The sequence below is a fragment of the Hippocampus bargibanti genome, linkage group LG20 (genome assembly GCF_051943395.1).
Source record: "Hippocampus bargibanti isolate YZ-2025 linkage group LG20, ASM5194339v1, whole genome shotgun sequence".
In the NCBI taxonomy this organism is placed as follows: Eukaryota; Metazoa; Chordata; class Actinopteri; order Syngnathiformes; family Syngnathidae; genus Hippocampus; species Hippocampus bargibanti.
Window position 1 is genome coordinate 12,173,308 of NC_142753.1, and position 20,726 is coordinate 12,194,033.

At 43.4% G+C, this 20,726-nt stretch overlaps 3 protein-coding genes and 1 long non-coding RNA gene across 13 annotated transcripts; 2 read left to right on the forward strand and 2 right to left on the reverse strand.

Annotated features, from left to right (window-relative positions):
* Nucleotides 1–8: 8 nt before the first annotated feature.
* Nucleotides 9–4,481, reverse strand: mindy1 (MINDY lysine 48 deubiquitinase 1). The gene is made up of 11 exons (XM_089023051.1): nt 4,280–4,481; nt 3,860–4,087; nt 3,636–3,787; nt 3,516–3,573; nt 3,376–3,440; nt 2,636–2,794; nt 2,458–2,560; nt 1,641–1,783; nt 1,344–1,553; nt 569–721; nt 9–423 (listed from the first exon to the last, which is right to left on the reverse strand). Exons 1-11 carry the CDS (start codon nt 4,479–4,481, stop codon nt 352–354), a joined length of 1,545 nt encoding a protein of 514 aa, XP_088879177.1. The 3' UTR covers nt 9–351.
* Nucleotides 1,400–3,869, forward strand: LOC148883274 (uncharacterized). Its single transcript, XR_016118591.1, has 3 exons — nt 1,400–1,541; nt 1,709–1,818; nt 3,730–3,869. It is a non-coding gene; the product is annotated as an uncharacterized LOC148883274 (long non-coding RNA).
* Nucleotides 4,481–19,765, forward strand: LOC148883275 (BCL2/adenovirus E1B 19 kDa protein-interacting protein 2-like). Of its 9 annotated transcripts, none has more exons than XR_016118589.1 (15): nt 4,481–4,627; nt 6,413–6,470; nt 6,551–6,677; nt 6,973–7,073; nt 7,170–7,220; nt 7,311–7,451; nt 7,776–7,874; nt 8,349–8,510; nt 9,251–9,454; nt 9,524–9,626; nt 9,920–10,051; nt 10,509–10,595; nt 10,718–10,903; nt 19,296–19,464; nt 19,552–19,765. XR_016118589.1 is itself a non-coding variant. In XM_089023055.1 (15 exons), exons 5-15 carry the CDS (start codon nt 6,989–6,991, stop codon nt 10,926–10,928), a joined length of 1,188 nt encoding a protein of 395 aa, XP_088879181.1. In that variant the 5' UTR covers nt 4,481–4,627; nt 6,413–6,470; nt 6,551–6,677; nt 6,889–6,903; nt 6,973–6,988; the 3' UTR covers nt 10,929–11,895. The 9 variants fall into 9 exon arrangements, 5 of the variants coding, with proteins under 5 accessions (XP_088879181.1, XP_088879184.1, XP_088879180.1 ...); XR_016118587.1 differs by having other exon boundaries at nt 19,398–19,464; XM_089023055.1 differs by lacking the exons at nt 19,296–19,464; nt 19,552–19,765 and adding exons at nt 6,889–6,903; nt 10,904–11,895 and having other exon boundaries at nt 10,718–10,816.
* cdc42se1 (CDC42 small effector 1) lies at nt 12,987–19,578 on the reverse strand. 2 transcript variants are annotated; one of them, XM_089023066.1, is made up of 5 exons: nt 19,432–19,578; nt 16,890–17,056; nt 14,486–14,590; nt 14,331–14,402; nt 12,987–13,674 (listed from the first exon to the last, which is right to left on the reverse strand). In XM_089023066.1, the coding sequence occupies exons 2-4, from the start codon at nt 16,941–16,943 to the stop codon at nt 14,334–14,336; spliced, it is 228 nt and encodes a 75-aa protein (XP_088879192.1). In that variant the 5' UTR covers nt 16,944–17,056; nt 19,432–19,578; the 3' UTR covers nt 12,987–13,674; nt 14,331–14,333. The 2 variants fall into 2 exon arrangements, with proteins under 2 accessions (XP_088879192.1, XP_088879193.1); XM_089023067.1 differs by lacking the exon at nt 19,432–19,578 and adding an exon at nt 19,178–19,291.
* Nucleotides 19,766–20,726: the final 961 nt, after the last annotated feature.

Genomic DNA, 20,726 nt, shown 5'->3' on the forward strand with positions numbered 1-20,726 from the left:
AGCATATCCGTGCCGATTGAATGTATTTATTTGAAGGTACGTATCTGATCCTTCTTTCTGTATGGCTAGAAGTCAACAAATCAAGTGAAAACATCCTGACTTTGGACTCTCAAAGACTCTGGAAATAATCAAACAACAACAAAGTCGCAAATCTGGACGACTCCAAAATAAAGTTGAGTAATCAACAAAGCGAGTGCACCTGGTAAGCAAAGCAAGCGCCATTTTTGTTGAAACCCCACAAACAAGTGGGAGGGGCTTGTTATGACGGCTAACCTTTTGACAAAAAAAGCAAAAACAGTCACAAAGCACTGAGGTTTGGCATTTTGTGCGCGCGCTACACCAGGAAACCACTTAAAGCAGGACGCAGTCTGCGTCTTTTTCTTTTCTTCTGGCCCCTCCTGCCTCTGGCCCCTGACCTCTGACCTACAAACATATCACAATAAAGAACAAGTACTTCACTCGACATAATAAATCTAAGCGGAACAGAAAATAAGGCGGGGAGACATTTTGAACATGACAACGAAATTACACGACTTAAACGAGACCAGAGTGTTGTTGCCATGGTTACCTGCGAGGCCGCCTGTTGTGGTGCGCCTTGTTGTTGTTGTTGTTGTTGTTGGTACTCTTCCTGTTGTAGCTGCCGGGCCAGCTCGAGATCGCTGATGGGTCCTGACGCTGCCCCGCCGCTCTCCTGCTGCAGGGACACCGCCACCAGATAATCCTCACACACACACACACACACACACACACACACACACACACACACACACACACACACACACACACACACACACACACACACACACACACACTTTTATAGCCCCTAAAACAGGGTCTCAAACTCCGGTCCTCGAGGGCTGTAGTCCTACGTGTTTTCCAAGTCTCCCTGTTGCAACACAGCCTCAGGTGCGTTGCAACAGGGAGACTTGGAAAACACGTAGGACTACGGCCCTCGAGGACCGGAGTTTGAGAGCCCTGCCCTAAAACGAGTCTGTAACACGACTTGATGAAATACAACAAAATGAACTAATTCAGTGCCAGAAAATGAGCATTTCATTTTAAGTGCCTTTCAAAGCTCTCAAGGACACTTTACAGTCACAGACAAGCATAGCTACTATAATAAATAATATACAATCACAAATATAATACAATAAATAAAATACAATTATAAATAGAAACAAGGGATAGAGCTACACAGAAAATGCCGTTTTAAATGAATTAACTATAAAACTCAATTTGAGTGAAAATGACAAAAACCCTGGCACTGGAGTGGACACATTTTTTTAACACATCATCTTGCAGTGAATAATTTCAAAAACAAAACAGTTGAACTTGACAGCTACCTGGTCGATCTGGCGCTGCTGCTGTTGGTCGGAGGGCGGCGGGGGGCCACCGGGGGGCGTCACCGAGGCCGAATCCCTCGGGGGAGGATGACACAGGCGGAAGTCGGAGTCGCAAAAGTTGCCATCTCCTTCCACGTTGTGCAGAGACTCCCACACCAGGCCTTCCTCGCGCAGGAAGCCCTGATCAGTCACCAGCAGGTACAAGTGACCCTGAAAACAAAGACATTGAAGACGATTCGAAAGAACACGTGACTAAAACATGGCTGACAAACAATGACTGTGTGTGTGTGTCGCCACCTTGTGTTTGATCATGGTATTGAAGTGGTTGTTCCTGAAGAAGACGCACATTTCTCCTTCTTTGGCAGCGGCGTTGAGCTCGCACAGGCCGTGATAAGACAGCTGAGTGGCCGTCGTCTCCAGAAAATGCTCGGCGACCAGACCTGCACCACGTGACTTCCATGTTTTACAAAACAACGTACGTACTATATTTTCCGCTATATAAGGCGCACCAAAAGCTCAAGTAAGTGCAAACTAACTGTTTGTGTCTGTAAAATGGCCACATTTTCCCAAATTGTTTCAATCTTAAAGGACAACCGACATCTCCGGCGGACAAGGTGTGTCCATAATTTGTAAAATCACTTCAAATGACTTTGACTGAGCGTATTTGACAAAGATTTCACCGCATATAGCTAGATTTCACGTTGAATATTCAGCAAGTCTTGTTTTTGAGTTGGTGACAATTCCTTACGTGACGTCACGGAAGGAACGCCCCTGGCTGAGAAAGCGACACACAATGCATTTTGGGTACTTTTTTGGTTTTTTGATAGTCTAAATAATGTGACATCGTTGTGTGTTGATAGACTACTATTTGAAATTAGAATTCCCAGAAAATCACATAACGGAGCTTGGGCGCCAATTTTCTGCGACAGTGAATCGTTGTGTGTTGCATCAACAAGAAAACAAGAAAGCATCTTCTCCGAATTTGTAGCCATTGTTTTGATTCTAGAGCAAGGCAGTGAATGAGTTAACCTACAAATATACCATTTTTTATGAGTATTTTGAAATGTCGCCCTGATTCTCCCAATTTTGATGAAAGCTAACATGTAGCCGTTACCTTCGGCGACTTGCGTGCTGTCGGCGGAGTGTTTGTAATCGATGATCTTCTCCACCAACTGGTTGTAACTTAGCTTGCCCACAGCAGACACCATCTCGGGACTCTGTGTACGCGCATTTGACTGAGTCGTCAATGGCGCATCCCGTCAAGATGACTTCAAAAAGGTCGTTGGGGTCACCTGGGGGTCAACCAGCCAACCGTGGTAGAGCGGAATATCCAGCAGGTCAAAGACGATGCACTCGGGCGTGTACTCAAAGTCGGTGACGGCCGAGAAGCGGACGTTCACGTCCAGGCCCGTCGACAGTTTGGGGAGCACCGCCATGGCGTCGCTCATATTCTGAAATCATTCAGACAGACAGATACAAACGCTCCCCAACTTACCGACGAGCTACGTTGCGAACGGTCATTCGTTGCTTCGGTGCGGTATTTCGTATAGAATGTTTGTTGAAGGCTTATATAACTTTCTGCAGCTAGCAGGGGACAGTGTGAATGAGGGTATTATCGCCAAGAAAGCACGGCAACTTCACTCGGATATCATCAAGAGGCAACTATGTCACAAAGGCAACTAAAACGACTTTATTATACCGTACAGTTTATTTCTTTGATTACAATACCGTAGCACATTTATTATACATAAAATCAGGTCTATTTTGTGTAGTTTTAAGGCCTAGAGAATTGGGGCCTGTAAATGGATTATTCTCTTTTTTAATGGTTTCCTGTGGGAAATTAATGTTTTGAAGACACACTTTCTGGGAACCAATTAAGTTTGTAAGCCGAGGTATCACTGCATTTAGTCATGTTTTGCTCACACTTTTTAAACGTAGTCATGTTTTTAAAACATTTGTTTAATCACGCTCGACTCAGGTTTTCGCCACGCTTGCAAGTGAAGCTTTGGGTTGTGCGAGTGTGCGTGCGTACCTGTTGAAAATTGAGCTCCATGCCGTCTGTCTTTTGTCTGGGTGTAACTGACAGCACACACTCGCCTGCACGCGGATATAGTTGGTGTCATGGAGGTGAGGATGATGTTAGCATGATAGCATGATAGCCAAGAAGCTCACCCAGGTGAGCCATCAGGTCCTCTGCGGTGACAACTTCGGTCTGAGCCGGGAGCTTTGCCTAGACACGTATATGCATTGTTTTAATCATATTAATCATACATTTCAATGATGAATGATTACCTTCCAGCGAAGGAAGAGTATGTTCATGATGGCCAGCAGGGGGCAAGGTCCGTTCTCACTTTGAGTGATGATGGGCGTCTTCTTTTCTTTCCAGGTGATCCACTTGACCAGATAATACGCCGCCGACGATGCGCCTGCTGGAGCGCCGCTTCCTTTGGAGAGGAGACACATTATCTTCTCGCAATGTGGCTGCCCTGGCACGTCGCAGGCGAGTTGATCTTCACCTGCCACCTGGTCATCCTTCAGACTCGGTGCCTCTTTGGCCGGCGAGGTTCCCTCCACCGATGATAAAAGGTCATCTGGCTCCTGCGCGCTACCCGCCGCCGCTGTCGCCGCTATCCCCTCAGAGATATCCAGACTGGGAATGGAGAAGGATGCGGACTCTCTCAACTCATCTGAGCCGCCAGCCGTCGCCACGGACGACAAACTCTCCGTGGCGTCCGTCCCGGAACCTGCGGTCGCGGCGCGCAAAACGTGACGGAAACCAACGGGATTCAGAATTTGGACAAATGATGACAAACGCAAAACTGGCTCACGTGTCACAAAATGTGGCTGGACGGAAAGATACTTCTGTGACTCAAAACATGAAGCGACGTGATTTGACAACCTGGCAAAGTGCAAGCGTGGAAAGAACTGAAGCTCACCCGTGACCGCGAGCCCTGGAAGGTCTTCTCCAGCGTCAAGGAGCGTCGGTCCGTTTTCTGACAGTGTTGCCTCCGCCCCATTCGGATCATCTGAAGGCCTTTCATTCTGCTCACTTTCAGCTTTCAACTGCTCCGTAGCCTCGTGGCACTCCTTGGGCGTGCACGACGCGTCCTCGCACGATGGCTGATTTGAAGCCGACATGTTGGTGTCGTGGCGGTGATGATGAAGATGAAGATGGAGATGGAGGGCTCAGTCTAAAGGCTGAACTCGGCACATGGTGTCTTCACCAGTCTCTGTCAATCATCACTCCCGGAGCCGACATGGTCTGAAGAGGAAAATGCAGTCAAGTAAGCCCACACACACACACACACACACACACACACACACACACACACACACACACACACACACACACACACACACACACACACACACACAACATGGATGACTATTTATTTGGAACATAACATTCATAGAAAAAGACTTTGCGTAGCTTTAAAATCATCCCTATGAAGACATTTGATTCCAGTGTAAAAAAAATCCTGATAAGGCCAACTCCATTTAATTCCTTAATTTTCTGTGCACAATTGAGATACTTACATGGCTACAAATGACCATGTAGATGGAAAAAAAGCCTACTTATGTGACAACCCACGTTAACGCGAAGCAGAGGGGGCGGGATTTGCACACACTCCCTGTACCTCAGGATAAAAAAAACCATCAAAGTGTCAGTCATCGCTTTTTCTTTTGCTATATAAGGATGCAAACAAGAGATTATGCAAACCAGTTGGGAGTTGCATTTTGTGACATCCAAAGCGGTTTATAAATGACGTTTGAAAATGGCTTCTAACGAGCTACACTTAAATGCTACGGTCGCATCCTTTCCGTAATATAAAACGAATCGGGTTGTTCAATTCGTTTGTAGTACATTTAGTTCGAATGACAATTTAGGTTCTTGTTGTGTACGTAGTTCAAAGCGGAACCACTACTTCGTCCAACATGGCTACAAACACGGGAACTACGTCATAAAATGTAGAATTGATCCAAATATTTAGTTACATTAATGCAGCACGTCCAACCGTTCATCAAAAACGGCACTTACCCCGCTCACCAAAAAGTATATTTATGATTGTAAGCGAGTGCTCTTAAATATAAGGTTTAAAGTACAATAATTTCAGAAAAACTTGCGAAACCTGTCCCTGTACTGTATTTCGCCATTATGCACGCACATCTAAAAAGGTCCCGCCCACTTTTTACAAAGAGTTAGTGAGTCCTGTTGTTGTTTAAGATATTCATACACGATATATGCGAACCACAGTCGATGATTATTATTGTCGGCGATCCATTTATGTGTATGACTGTGAATATTGTACTCACAGGCTCTTAAACGACCCGAAACTGACGCAATGTTGAACAAGAATCCGATTTCGACTCGTCAGCACAGCTAGCTTAGCGGCGCATGCTAACTCTCGCGTCACGCCGCCTGTTTACCTTCTAAGCCACGCCCATTGCCGTCAAGAGGATCAAAAACATGGGTCGTGACGTCAGAGCCCTCACCAGACTAATTCGTTCGCTTATTTGCGGAAATAAATGTCAATCAGCTTTGTGTTTCCGGTTGGAAAGATGCTACTTTGATTGGTTAGCGACTCGTGGCAGAAAAAAATAATAAGCCTTTTTTTTGTTTATAACGTGAAAGCAACTTGAAATCTTTGTTGACAACGTAGGGGATGGTGTGCGTGTAAACGGTCACACATTATTATTATTATTATTATTATTACGATTGGATTGGATTTGCCTTTATTAGTCTCGCAGTGGAGAAATTTACATTTCACAGCAGCAAAGCGATAAAAGGAATGAAAGTAGAAAAACAAAATACATGAGCTGCTGGAAAGGCAGCCACTCTCGCGGCGCCGTCTTGAAGTCAAAAGAACAAAAAAAAAACAAATATGAAATCTTAATACTACTACTACTAATACTACTAGTAATACTTATAGTAATGCTACTACTAATGCTACTACTACTACTACTACTACTAATACTAATACTACTACTAATACTACTACTAATACGACTACTACTACTACTACTAATAATAATAATAATAATAATGTGATTATTTTCTACTGGGCTAGGCGGTTATGTCATCCATCACGCAACAAAAGAACCGACAGAGATCTCCGATTGGACGAGGTACTAGAAACTTGAGCCACTGTTGTCGTGACTTCCTGTCTTGGCCCAACTTCCCCTTTCTTCTACTTCCTGCTCTTCAGACGTGTTTGCGCTCGTTCAACGTTTTTTGAGTGCGTCAGGATAGAGACACACACACACACACACAAGGTAAATGGCTCCTCCCACACAGGTGAGGTGTCAGAGTCCACGCAGCGACAATGTCACCAGGTGAGTCCATAATTTCCCCGTATGACTGTCGACTAAAAAGCAGCTCTTTCGTTAATATTATTTGTCTCTGTTAGTGCGTGCGTTGCCGTGCATGTTTTAGTGTGACTTTGTGTAAACGTGGCTTTCTTTGTGTGTGTTTGTTGGCCTCTCTCTTATTGTTATTACATCGTGTTCTTGGCATTTTTTTCTTTTGCATTTAACCTTCTCAAAGACTCGACACGTCTGAGTGAGTACGGAGGTTACCAATGTTTGTGTGTGTCTGAGTTTGTGTTTACGTGTGTGTGTGTGTCTTCAGGTTCCCGTGAGACAACATGTCAGGTATGACGACAACTTTGAGGCCGAGTGAAACTGCCGGTCATGTGACATTCTCCTCTTCCTCCCTCGTCACTTCATTAGGTACACGAACCCATGACGCATGCATTGTATGTACTTGACAAAAAAAGCAACAATTGTCTCGCCATCAAAATGATCTGCCTGTGTAACATTTGTCAGAATCCCAAGAATGTAGAATCACCATGGCAACAGCAAACACTGACGTGGCAGGTGAGAACGCACAAATAGGTGTTTTTGACCTGCTGACCTCATTGTGTGTGTGTTTTTTTTTCTTGTTTTTTTTTTTTGTGTGCGATGAAGAGCTTGAAAATGAGCACAACCATTCAGGTGAGGAAGAGCAGTGTGTTGAAGAAACAACCTGTCGCTCATCGACTTTTCCTCTGTCGTCACGATTGATACGATGGTCGCCTCCATCAGAGGGTTCTTCAAGTGTATCGGCAGGTAAAGTCAACCGCTGGTCAATGTATTTCTATGAACGGAGCCTTCAAGTAGCCTAACGCTAATGAGCAATGCAAAATTCCTTTGCTCGATGAATTAATAGCGTCAATAAAAATGATTGAATCACAGCTCTCAGAGAACCATCACGGACTGACGAGGGAGCAGGCGATACATTGTTTTAAAATATAAATGGGAGATTGTTATTATTATTGTTATTGTAGTTGACTCCAGAGCTAAAAGGATTCATCTCATACTGCCAAAAAAAGACCCGCAGCCGTCAAGAGTTGACTTTCGTGAAAGGTACATGACATCACTTCCTGTCAACAGAGCGTCCGGTCACTCTGGCGTTGTCGCAGTGTGGTGGGGAAGGCGCAAAGAAGATCACCAGGAAGGTTCTGGTGGCACCGGTCCTCAGCGTCTCTCTAGGTCAGAATGACACAAACAAAACAACCAACATAAAAAACAAAAAATCATCTTACACAATCATACAAAACCATTAGACACTATTTAAATGTCAAACTTTTCAAGTCAACTTAGCTTAATGCTAACATATAATGCCAAACACCATTGATCGGAAAAAAAATAAGCGTAGATATTCTGATATCATCTGCTTCTCCTTACAGGGTTGCTAAATGGCTACATCAGATTTTACTGGTGTTATTACGATGATTGTGATGTTTTAAAAATAATTCCTCTATTATGGGATGCAGTAATTTCTTAAGGTTGTTGTTAAAAGGGATCGTTAGAAAAGACAAATCAATTTGGTAAGATACTCACCATAATGTTAAATCAAGGTGTGATTTCATTTCACAAAAACCTTTACTATCTTAATGCTAATGCTAATACAGGTGAATGGAAATTAGCGTTGGCAAGTGTGCATATTGTCTCGACGTCGTCCAGGTCGCAGCGAGTCAGGTGACTTCCACTCAGCGTTCCTGTCACCGTCGTCTCTCGGCGAAGACGATGACGACGACGGCGGTCCGGATTTGGACCTGGACGCTATGGAGACGCCCTCGGACAGCGAGTCCCTTCGCTTCCCCATCGATGACCTGGACCTGGACGGTAAGAGGATGCGTGCATTTTGCTGCTGCTTTGCAACAACAAAGAGCTACGTTACTACTTTCCTTTTAGCCATTTTTAGCTTCCAACGTTATTTTGCAAATTCATTTTTCTATGTTGACTCACCCAAAGGACAACCAACGACAACTTGCTATAATTACTAAAACATTATCTGTCTATCTGTGTGTGTATATGTATATATTCTATATATGTATATAGTGTATATATGTTGACTAAAAATATCATCCAGCGTGTTGGGTACTTGCTATAATTTTTAAAACATTATCTATATATCCATCCATATGTGTGTATATATGTATTTATATGTATATATGTGTAGGTGAAGGTGTAGATATATATATATATATATATATATATATATATATATATATATATATATATATATATACACAGTAAAGTCTCGTTATATCGATATTCAAGGGAGTCCGAAAAAATATCGATATAACCGGGACTATCGATATATCCCATATCGATATAACGAGACTTTACTGTATATATATATATATATATATATATATATATATATATATATATATATTTATTTATCTTCAGAATATTGACAAAATATTGCACAGAATCTCTAAGTGAAATTTATTATTTTCCAGAGAAAATTGTTTTAATAAAATAGATTAAAAAAACTTCTATGATTATGATAATACATATAATAGATATATTTTTATAGATAGAATTTATGAAATATGCTGATGATGTGTTGAGCGCAGATGAGTCAGGCGGGCGCGGCCCGGCGTCCAGCTGCGAGTCAGGCGTGGAGGCGGAGCCTTCGGGATCGGCACCACTGGAGCGTGACGATGTGGTGGACATCCACGGCACTAGATGGCGCTCATTCTCCGGCGGACCCGCGCCGCACGGCCGACGCGTCAACATGAGCGTGCTGGAACCTTTCCTCAGAGTTTTATCACACGCGGGTACGCCCGCCAGCACGTGCGCGCACTGCCATGATATCCCAAAACTGATCATCTCACCTGTCTCTTCAGGTTACTATGGCGACGGCATGAATGACATCATTGTCTTTTCTTCTTGTTACCTGCCTGTCAACTCGCTGGAAAATTATCACTATGTGATGGACAACCTCTTCAGGTAAGTCGCAGCCGCACACCATTTTACTTCGTTCACATCTGTGTGTGTGTGTGTGTGCGTCTTGTGAGGACCACTAACATTTTATACCATACGTAGTGAGGACATTTTTGACAAGTGAGGACCTTTTGGCCAGTCCTCACAAGTTTTTTCATTCTAAAGGGTCTAAATATGCAACTGTTAAAGTTTCCGAAAGGGCCTCACAAATTCACCCAAAATGATTTTTTGGTGTGTATTATCATTTTACTTGGATACACACACTTTTTACTCATTGTGTGTGTGTGTGTGTATTTCAGATACTTGGTGGGCACATTGGATCTAATGGTCCGTGAAAACTACGTGATTGTTTTTCTTTGCGCCGGCGGTCATAAGGACAACCTGCCAGGGATCAGTTGGCTGAAGGAATGTTACCACACCATCGCATGGAGGTCAGCATGCACACACAGAAAGACCCAAAAAAAAACAACTCACACTAATGTATATGCAAAGACAAAAATGAAAAATACACAAAGTAGAACCAAATGCAAAAAAAACCCCAACAACCAATACAAGTATATGAAAAGACAAAAATACACAATGTAAAACCCAATTCCAACACATACACTCACTTCCCTGCATGACCTCGGGTTGTCCACCAGGGGGTAGTAAAGTGCCGTTTAACGCGTCACAAACCAGCCTCAGTCGCGAGTCGACCATTTTGTTTGCTCATTAAATGTGAAATAAGCAATGACGTCATTCGCGGCCACCAAATAGTGTCACAAAACTTATTTTCACTCATCTAAAGACTAAATGCAGAGAGTAATTGATGAGTGATTCCGATCAAGCTTGCTAATGTCAGAAAATTGCTAATGGAGGCTAGCTTACCTTATGTCTGTATGTGTGTAGACTGAGGAAGAATCTGAAAGGCATGTTTGTGGTTCATCCCACTTGGGCCATCAAAACACTCATCACCATCATCAAACCCTTTATCAGGTAAGCTCGTACGCCATGATCGCACCTGCAGACGTCGGCGACAAGCTTCTGCGTATGTCTCGATCCTTCTTTGCGTTTATCAGCCGTGACTTTCTTTCTTCTTCTTCTTCTCATTCATCCAGTTCCAAATTCAGCAGAAAGCTCCAGTTCATCAGTAGCCTTCGGGAGCTTTCGTCTGTGCTGCCCACTGAGCACATGCAGATCCCCGAATGTGTCACCGTGTGAGTGAATCGCTGGCCAAAGTGTGGCAGGACGACCGAGAAGAGGAACAAGTCAATGATGCCCATCATCTTTTTCCGTCCTCGCAGGTACGACAATAATCTCTCCAGGTGAACACGTCGACGCTGGCTGGACGGGTCTGGTCAGCAAAGTCCTTCATATATAATCATCATAATAATTACATTACATTTTAAGCGCCTTTCAATGCTCTCAAGGACACTTTACAGACAAGCATAGGTACTCTAATAAATAAAATACAATCATCTATATATATGTATGTATGTATACACGTGTGTATATATATATATATATATATATATATATATATATATATATATATATATATATATATATATATATATATATATATATATTTGACCAGATTGCAATACCCTGAATAGTTTTATATTTGTACCACAGCATTATGAGTCACCGATTTTAAGGATATTGCAAGCCAGCGTTTTCAGAATGGCAGCCAGCTGTATCATGTTGTTGTGTGAATTTTTATTGTCTTTTTTTTGGGGGGGGGGACTAAGTGCAAAGAAAGAATGCTTTCTTCATTTTTCAATCGGGTGTTTCAAGTTGTTCATTGTGGAAGTGAATGGAGTCGTCTGCGAACACCTTCTTCGTGTTTATGACGGGACAGGAAACACTGCCGCCATTCAGGGCACAGGAAAACCTCAATGTGTGTGTGTGTGTGAAGTCAGGCAGGAAGGAAGTGAGGAGGTCTGCTGAGGAAAGCCCATAAACAGGAACGCAGAACACCACCACGACTGTGTCCAAATTCACAGGGTGGAACCTCGAAGGCCGTTTTTTTTTTTTTTTTTTCTTCTGCACATGACGTCACTTCTGGTGCGACTCAACAGCACGCTAAACTTCTTCATATTGGCTACACTTTATGCGCTTCACGTTGGAGCCTCGAAAAGAGCCTGCTGATGATCTTTCTAGAATTTTAAAAAGCACGAGTCGCGCCAAACTTGTTTTTCTTGTTAGCTTATCGCGCGCTAGGTCCTTTGACAGTTTGTGGTACATTGGTGCCCTCTTGTGGTCCACAAAATAATCACTGCATTGAACGTTTAAAGCAAGGGTGTCAAACTCATGATTTTTTTGCCATTTTTTTGTTTCCTCTTGGGGGCCGTTAGGAATTTGGGGAAGCCATGAGAATGTTTCATCCCATCCACATATTACATCTAGAGCACACAACTAATGAATGATTAATTAGCTTTCAAATTTGAAATAAAAACTAATGGCTGTTATTGTGGTTTACATAAGACAAAGTACAATTTTGGTTTGGACTTTGGCAAGCATCACAGCGCTTAACATGCTTGATTGGCCTTCGCGGACCGAATAAAATGATGTGACGGGCCAGCTTTGGCCCCCGGGCCTTGACTTTGACGCCTGTGCTTTAAACAGCGCAATCAGTGCTCAGCGTACCTGTCACTACGGTGGACAATAACACGGTGACCTTTGACCTGCTTGTTGACTTCCACTTGTTCCTCGTGGCGGCGCTACTTAAAAAGCCCACCCAGACAATAACAGACTACTTTTCTAAAGGAAAGCTCAAATGCTAAGCTAACCTATTTTACAATTGTGGGAAAAAAGACATGCAACAGGGACAACATGCTAAATGCTAATCAGAAACCCCACAATCGTCTGCTTTTGCTAACCTTGAGGACAATCTTTTAATTTTTAATCCTCTCTTGAGGGAGGGGGAGGGGTTACAACAGTGGACGGTTTATCATGTGATCGCTTTTTGCTTTCAGAGAGCAGGAAAGGCTTCAAACAAGTCCAACCGCTAAAACATATTTTCATGATGTCATCATGTACTGTATGTAAGCAAGCCCCATTTCCACAGACTATTTCCTACGCCTGTCTCCATGACGACACACACACACACACACACACACACACACACACACACACACACTGGTGGATTCAGATGTTACGTTTCCCTCTGGAAGTCGTCCCCTAATATGACCTTGAAGCATTTTTCAAGTTTGATCATGTTGTCTTACGTCATCCTCAGACACACGCGCGGCACACACAGCTGTTACTCATAAAAAGTGCGCGCGCACAGACATAATCAGACAAAAATATGCAGTTAGAGACTCAAACATGCGCAGATGTGTAGAAATACACGTATGTGCACAATTGACAAAAGTTAAAAGCCGCTGGAAGAAAGGAAGCGTGGTCTTTATTCATCACTTACATAACCGGCAGGCGCAGTTTAGCTTAGCTTAGCTTAGCAAGTAGGTGCGGCCTTGCGTACGCAAAACATCACGTGGGAGATGTCGACATGATCCAAAGGTGACCCTGAGCTTCCCTGGAGGTCAAAGTTCATTTGAAATGCAAACGTGGTGACGCACTCGTGTCTTTTTCAAAGGATAAATTGTCAATAGATACAAAAAAAAAAAGCTCACAGGAGCATTTGCGTCTTAAGTGGCGATAATGTGACCTAAAAGCACATCAAAAATCGTCCAATGAGAAGTGAAGGAGGCGGTCACGTGACCAGTCAGTCTTTGAAAGAGGAAGTCCTCCAGTGCATCGGACTTCAATGTCGTCGTCACCCAAGTTGGGATTGACCTATGAGCGCAAAGCATCCTGGGAACTTGAAATGCGACTGCCGATTGAGCAGGGAATGCTGGGAAATGTTCAAAACCACAAAATTGGACGAAGGAGACTTTGGAGTCCAGTGATGATACATACGCGTTTGAGCTCAAGTTCATCCCTTTCCGAGTTGGTCCGCTGACCGCACACGTTCGGTCGCCATCTTTGACGATAAGGACGATGCCCCCTCGCCCGTCCAAAAGGGCGGCCGGACGGAATGTGGGCGTGTCGACGCCCAGAGGATAGTCACCACCTGACAAAAGAGACAGAAGGCGTCGGCCATAAAAAAAAAAAACAAAGAGGGTCACCTTGGGAAAAGAACAGGAATCCAAAGGGGGGAAAAGAAAAACAAGTTGGAGAAACAATCAAGTAAAGCAGTGTCTGATATTTTTTTTTTTTTTGCGATTAGTCGTCTTATTGTGTTTCAAGTTGTGAAAAACGGGGCAGGCAACTTTATTGCTGGGCAGGCAACTTTTCAGAGTCTGTCTGAAACTCATGACAAAAAATAACCGGACACCAGACAACTCTGAAAAGTTGCCTACCCAGCAATAAAGTTGCCTGCCCCATTTTTCACAACAATAAGACGACTATTCGCAAAAAACAACAACAATTGTTGCAAAATATACATACAAATATTAATATACAAATTACCAAACGAATCAAAATTCCCAAATTTCCAAACCGAACCGAAGATTTTGAAATCGGAATAAAGCAAACATTTGAAACGTTTGACTCTTGAAAAAGTTGTCGGCCACCCTGGGCGGAGACGTTCTGTAAGTTGTACGCCCGCCCGGCGTAATAGTTGCACGCCCCGGGCGTCCGGGCAGACGTTATTTCAGACACTGAAGTAAAAGAACCAAAAGAAGAAAAGTCAAACCAAGCAGGATTGAAAGCAAAGAAGAAGTTTACCTGCTACAAAAGGCTGTTTCTGCCGTTCATGTTTTGACCTTTTGACCTCATCTGTTCTTGAACCGACCCCGACTGCGCACAACACAATATACACACACAAACACACACGTGAGACCATAATTTGCCGAGCGATCGTGTAGGTCGTGGGTCCTTACGGGCTGGCGTCCGTCGGCCATCTCCCCCGACCCGATATGGGTCAGGTGGACGAAGTTTGTGGGTTCGCCGATCATGCTACGGTCAATCCTACGCCGCCTCCTCTTCTACAAACACATCCATCCCAAAATCGTCACAACAAACCCATCGGCCGTTCCCAAACGCCTCCTCAAGTGACATTATATTGAGCGTATTTGGAATTTGTCGTGGCTTGGAATTGAAGCGGATTTACGTGGTACAGGATCTCTGAGGCAATCTCTTTTTTGTCAATGGATGCTACAGCTTCGTGTTTCAAAACTTAGCTTGTAGCAGACGTGCACATTCCACCGTGACGTCTATGATCCACTGGTGAAAAGGAGGCTTGGATCCTTTCCTCTTTCATCTAGAACTGCTTCATGCAACAAAGAGGGTGCAGAAAGTACTGAAGATTGAATGACTGACTGTCTGTGTCCTTTTCTCTGTTTGTTTTGACTTCAAGATGGCCCCGCGTGAGCGGCTGCCTTTACAGCAGCTCCTGTATTTTGTTTGGGCTGCGGTGAAAGATACATTTCTCCATTGTGAGATGAATAAAGGTTCATCTCATCTAATCTAATCTAATCTAATTAGCAACACGTCTGTGTCAAGGAGCCCCGAGTTAAATTTGAAGAATGCGCAAGTACCCGGTAATGACTCCAGGGTGCACGCCGGAATTCACCCATAAGCCTCAGCCCCCCAAAACAAAGTCAGTCAAGCTGGGATGCTCTTGCTTTCCATCCCTTGGCAACTTTGGAAGGGGATTTACACTTTGAACACGTGCTGAAAAGTCTTAAACCCCCCCCCCCCCCCCAAATAAAAACCCCATTTGCTTTCCCCGGCCCGCTCAAAGGAAACTTGTACGTCAACTTCCCTGAGAGATGAGCTCATCAGTGTGTGTGTGTGTGTGTGTGTGTGTGTGTGTGTGTGTGTGTGTGTGTGTGTGTGTGTGTGTGTGTGTGTGTGTGTGTGTGTGTGTGTGTGTGTGTGTGTGTGTGTACAGTATTGTTACACTGTCACAATAGAACAAAGAGAAAAGTCTAAAAATAAAAGCGGCGCTGCTTCTGTTCGCATCCTGTGAGCCCTTTCACAATAATAACCATCATCATTGTCATTTTGGCAGAGAATCACAATCATGTTTATGGGCCAAGCGTGTCCAACGCACAAGGCATTTATTTGTCTTTGGTAGAACACGCTGCACTAGTATCATCATAAAAAAGACATGACAAATAAGTATGGAATACTATTATTATTATTGTAATTTGCTAGCTATTTGCTGTCTATTAGATATCTGGCTAGCTATTTGCTATCTAGCTGGCTATCTATTCACTATCTAACTGACTGGCTATTTAGCTCGGTATCTGTTGGCTATCTGTTCGCTAGCTGGCTAGCTTTTTCTCTATTTGAGTTACTTCCGGGTTGAGTGAAGGCTGGCGCGTATGGCTGCCGCTGCTCACCCACAGAAAAACTGATCCTGGGACTGTAAAGTGACCTTGAGAGTTTTGAAAGGCGTTTGGAAATGAAATGGATTATTATGAATCTAATCTAATTCCTTAATGTAAGTGTTACAACTGAGACAACGTGCAAAGCAGAACTAAAGTGCGAGAATAAAATCTGATCACAGCAGAAAATCATTCAACCATTTTAAAGTGATCAGTCCCCGTATTTGTAGTAAAACAAAGTGTGCACCAAACCACACAGTCAAACAGCGCCACGGTGGCTGGCGGACTAGTTTTCCACACCGCCATTGAGTGCAGACCTGGTTTGTTATCGAGTGGAGTAGTTTTGCTATTATGGGACCAAAAAAGACTCCATTACAGGCCAGTATTAAGCCAAAGAGGACACAAAAGACAATTAGACAGAAGAACATCATCAAAAACACCAACGAGGTTAGGACTTAGCGTCCCAGTAGCGGTATGCTAAGTCGACCATTGCTACGTGTGGCTTAAAGGTGTATTTGTGTTGTCTAAGCAACGGTCTCAGGCAATAGAAGAGGTTGAAAAACTTTGAATTAACCAAAAGCAGCTAGCAGGGGACATTGTGAGTGAGGGTATTATGGCCGAAAAAGCACGGCAACTTCACTCGGATATCATCAAGAGGTAATGACATCAACGACCATCACAAAGGTCAATAAAACCACTTTATTATACAGTACAGTTTATTTCTTTAATTACAATACAATAGCACATGTATTATACATAAAATAAGGTATATTTTATGTGGTTTTAAGGCTTGTTTCGTAGAAAATTTTAGTTTTATGAGGACCTGGGAACGGATTATTCTCATTTTAATGGTTTCTTATGGGAAATAAATGTTTGGCAGACGCACTTTTTACCTTACACACACTTTCTGGGAAGCAAATGAGTCGGATAAAGAAGGCCGTTGGTGTCTTACCGGCGGCGCTTTGGCCGTGACGCAGCAAGCCATCTTGTGCCAGAATTCGCTCATGCCGATGCCCGCCCCAAACCAGGAAGTGGCAAACGGCCACTAATCCCGCAACACGCAGGAGGCAAAACGGTCCAGCCTGGCTAACAACCGCCGAGCTTGTTTCCGCGCTGGACCTGCAAAAACATAAGATGCCTTGTCAGGAAAAATTCAAGTGACGAGCAAGTCAAAAAAAATTAACAAAATTAACCCATTCAGGGACGGCAGTTACTACAGTGGACAAGTTCTGTTATCAGGTTAGCATTATTAGTGCATGAAAGGGTGAAAGCTAATTATGATTGGCTAGTGGCGGCAAACACAAATGTTAAAAAAAAAACGCGTTATTTAAAATCTGCATCAGAAAATGCGTTGATGGACACAGCGCCAACATTTGCAGTTGATAAGTGCAAAACTATTCAATGAATTGAGGATCGCGCGCGCACACATCCAAGCACCGTTTCGTCCTCCGTTTTCCGCCACACGGAGCGCTTTGCTGGTGTTATCCGTAACGCTGCGGTGAAGGTTGGAGCGAGCGTATGATAAATAAAGCAGGAATGTGCGAGCAACAAGCAGCTTCACGCTCGCCGACAGGAATGCAAACGCCGCAGGGACCAATAACACGTCAGGGGACGTCTGGGGACGTCTTTGGGGCTCATGTGGTGGACGTCAGGCGTCTGTGGAGGATGACACCCATGACCTCCATGACCTTGTTTTTTTGTCGCTTTCTGCGTTGCCGCAGAGTGATGATGTCATTGTGGAGTTATGTCAAAGAATATTATTACTGGGATGACACAATGGCCATCTGGGCAGTCAAATCGTGTGGAATAATGCAACTGTACGCTCCAACTCTACCACAACCACCTCTCACAACGAGGCGCTCTAAAACAGCAACGCTTTCATCATTTTTGCAGGCACAAGCAGCGCCTGCTAGCTAGCTAATTGTATGTCGCAACTGCTAGGTCAAAAAAAAAAAAAAAAAAAAAACGCTCAAGTTGATGTTTAGCTAGCCGCGTCACCAAAGCGTCACTGGTGTCAAAGCAGTCCATGCCGCACCAATCATTGATAACTTGTAGTAAGCGTCGTCCCTGAAAGGGTTAAATCTCTGGTTGACACTATGGTGTCATTGAAGGAAGAAATGTGAACAAAATATACTTTGGGTCAAAGGTCAGACAGGTCAGCCCACTCACTTCCTGTTCCCGACCGAGCGAGAGGGAGGGAGAAGTTACAGTGGCAAAACGTAAATACCTCTGCTAGGATCGCCGCGGCAACGGTCAACAACGTACAACCTTGCCACCGCTATATAAATAATAATAATAAATTTGATTTCTAAGCGCCTTTCAAAACTCTCAAGGTCACTTTACAGTCACGGGATAAGTTTTTCTGCGGGTGAGCAGCGGCAGCCATACGCGCCAGCGTTCACTCAACCCGGAAGTAACTCAAATAGATAGAAAACTAACTCGCTAGCCAATTGATAGCCAACAGATACCTAGCTAGATAGCCACCCAGCTAGCTAGCTAATAGATAGCTACTTAGATAGCGAGCTAGCTCTAATAATCCCTCAACCCAGAAGTAACTCAAATACATGTAGATAGAAAGCTAGCTAGCTAGCTAGCTAGCCAAGACTTCAATTTCCGAAGGAGACCCACAAGGATTCATCTTCAATGGTAAATATCCTCCACTTTCTGTTCTCCTCTATGAAAGCAGACTGATTGTGTGTTTTGTCAATGATTAACTTTGCAAGAGAATCATCATTGATACGTGCATTTTCTGGATGCTTTGAAATCATATTACCAGACATTGATTTTGGAATAAATGATTTAAAAACATTTTTTTTAATCTGATCAATGAAAAACAACACCTGTTATTAAGATACTTGTTAGTTATAGCTCTAAAATGCACTTATTAAATGATCCGAGAAACAGATCATGATTCAAACAAACTATTTGGCACGTGTGTTTAATACGTGTGTTATGAATGGGTCACAATAATGGTTGAATGACAAGATGAAAATGTTGCAAAATCCAAATACGACATTTCCACTCACATCGTTCTGTGAGATGACAAACATGCTCCTGGCTTTTGTGCGAGACTTCCATCCTGGAACATTTGACAACCATTTAACTGACCCCGCGACTGTAAAGTGACATTGAGAGTTTTGAAAGGCACCGACAAATGAAATGTATTATTATTTAGCAACAATTCAACGTGACCCTTGTGCAAGCATATTTGATCTAGTACACTGTGACTCCGCCCCTCACCCTAATCTGCTCCTGACTTGAATTTCTTTCAATCTTCCAACAGATTAAAAAAAAAGTGAATTAAAAAAAACGGATTCCAACTCCGGCTTAACTTTTTTCCTCCTGTCGTTCAATCAAGCGCCTTCTGAATGTGTCGCTTGACAAATCAAATTGATCTGAGAGCAGCGAGAGGCGAACTGTCAATCATAAACGACTCCATCTGAACTTTGACACATTCCAGGAAGAGCAACTAAAAAGAAAGACAAAAGCCTCACCTGACTCGCCAACAAGCGGACGGGAAACTAGAAGTAAATGCACGTCCAAGCTCGCGTCTGTGTCTCACTGACTCGATTTCTTACTTTTTTCTTTGGACTTTTTTTCTTTTTCTTCTTGAGGCGCGGCCCCCAAGCAGGAAGTCCCGCCTCCCGGTTCCCGCCCAACGGAGCAACTCGACGTCGCCCCCTGCCGACTATTTCTCGTCTCTGCTGCAGGAACCCCGCCCAGAATCTCGTCAGTGACGTCACCATTTCATATGACAAATGCAAAGGCGTCTCATCACATTAAAGTCATTTCAAGACCATTAAAAAGAAATAAACACAACAACAAGGATGGTAGGCTGCACTTTTCATGACAGGACAGATGGCTGTTCTGCGCATGCGCACCTTCCATAATGGGTCAAACCGGAAATTTACCGGAAACGAATACAAGTAGATGTCAATATAAATTGTAGGAGGCAGGACTACGATAGTGCAATTTGTCATCGTAAAAACATGCTCACATTGATAGATTCCCTAAAATCTACTAGCAGTCTCATTGGACCGATTCAATGTTTCATAAACCTGAAATATGGCTTTGTTTGCCGTTGCTCTACCGGAAGTAGTCTTTTGTTATTTAAACGAACTTGACTTAGCTGCACATCGACGCTCATTTTCAACCTGCTGTCAGCGACGTCGACATTTTTCATCCGTTCATCTTCATTTTTAGGAAAGAAGCTCAAGTACAAAGAACAATTGACAACCTTTGCACACTCGTACAGGTGATGTTCATTTTATTTCATCCTTGTCAATGAATGAAACATTTGTCCCGGTTTCATTCATTGCTTTAATCCGCGACAATGACACGTTTCGATACGTAGAGGAAAAATAGTATCGTGTTCTATTCGGTGACATTTCAAGAGAGAAACACATTCAAAATGAGCACGACGCTTTCAGCATTTAGTTGTGATCGTAATTAAATTATCTTTCTTTTAAAATCTAGGCCAACGCCTTAAAATTACCAAGCGATGCGAATGGTGACCGCTGGAAATAAAGCTAATTAGTTTGTGTATCGGTTGATTGATAGCTTGTGCGTCGCCATGAACAATTTTCGACTAGCGAACAAATGTGTCCAACTCGCACGCCTCAATGTTGCCCTGATGCTGCGCATCCAGAAAGACAACATGAATAAAAAAAGCAACAACTGAGCACGTAAAGCAAAATAAATAATCATTTCATTTTTGTCCATGTTTTTTTTAATTGCCTTGAAAGACTGGCAACTGGTTCGTCATTTCACCATTTGTCCTGCTGTTGAC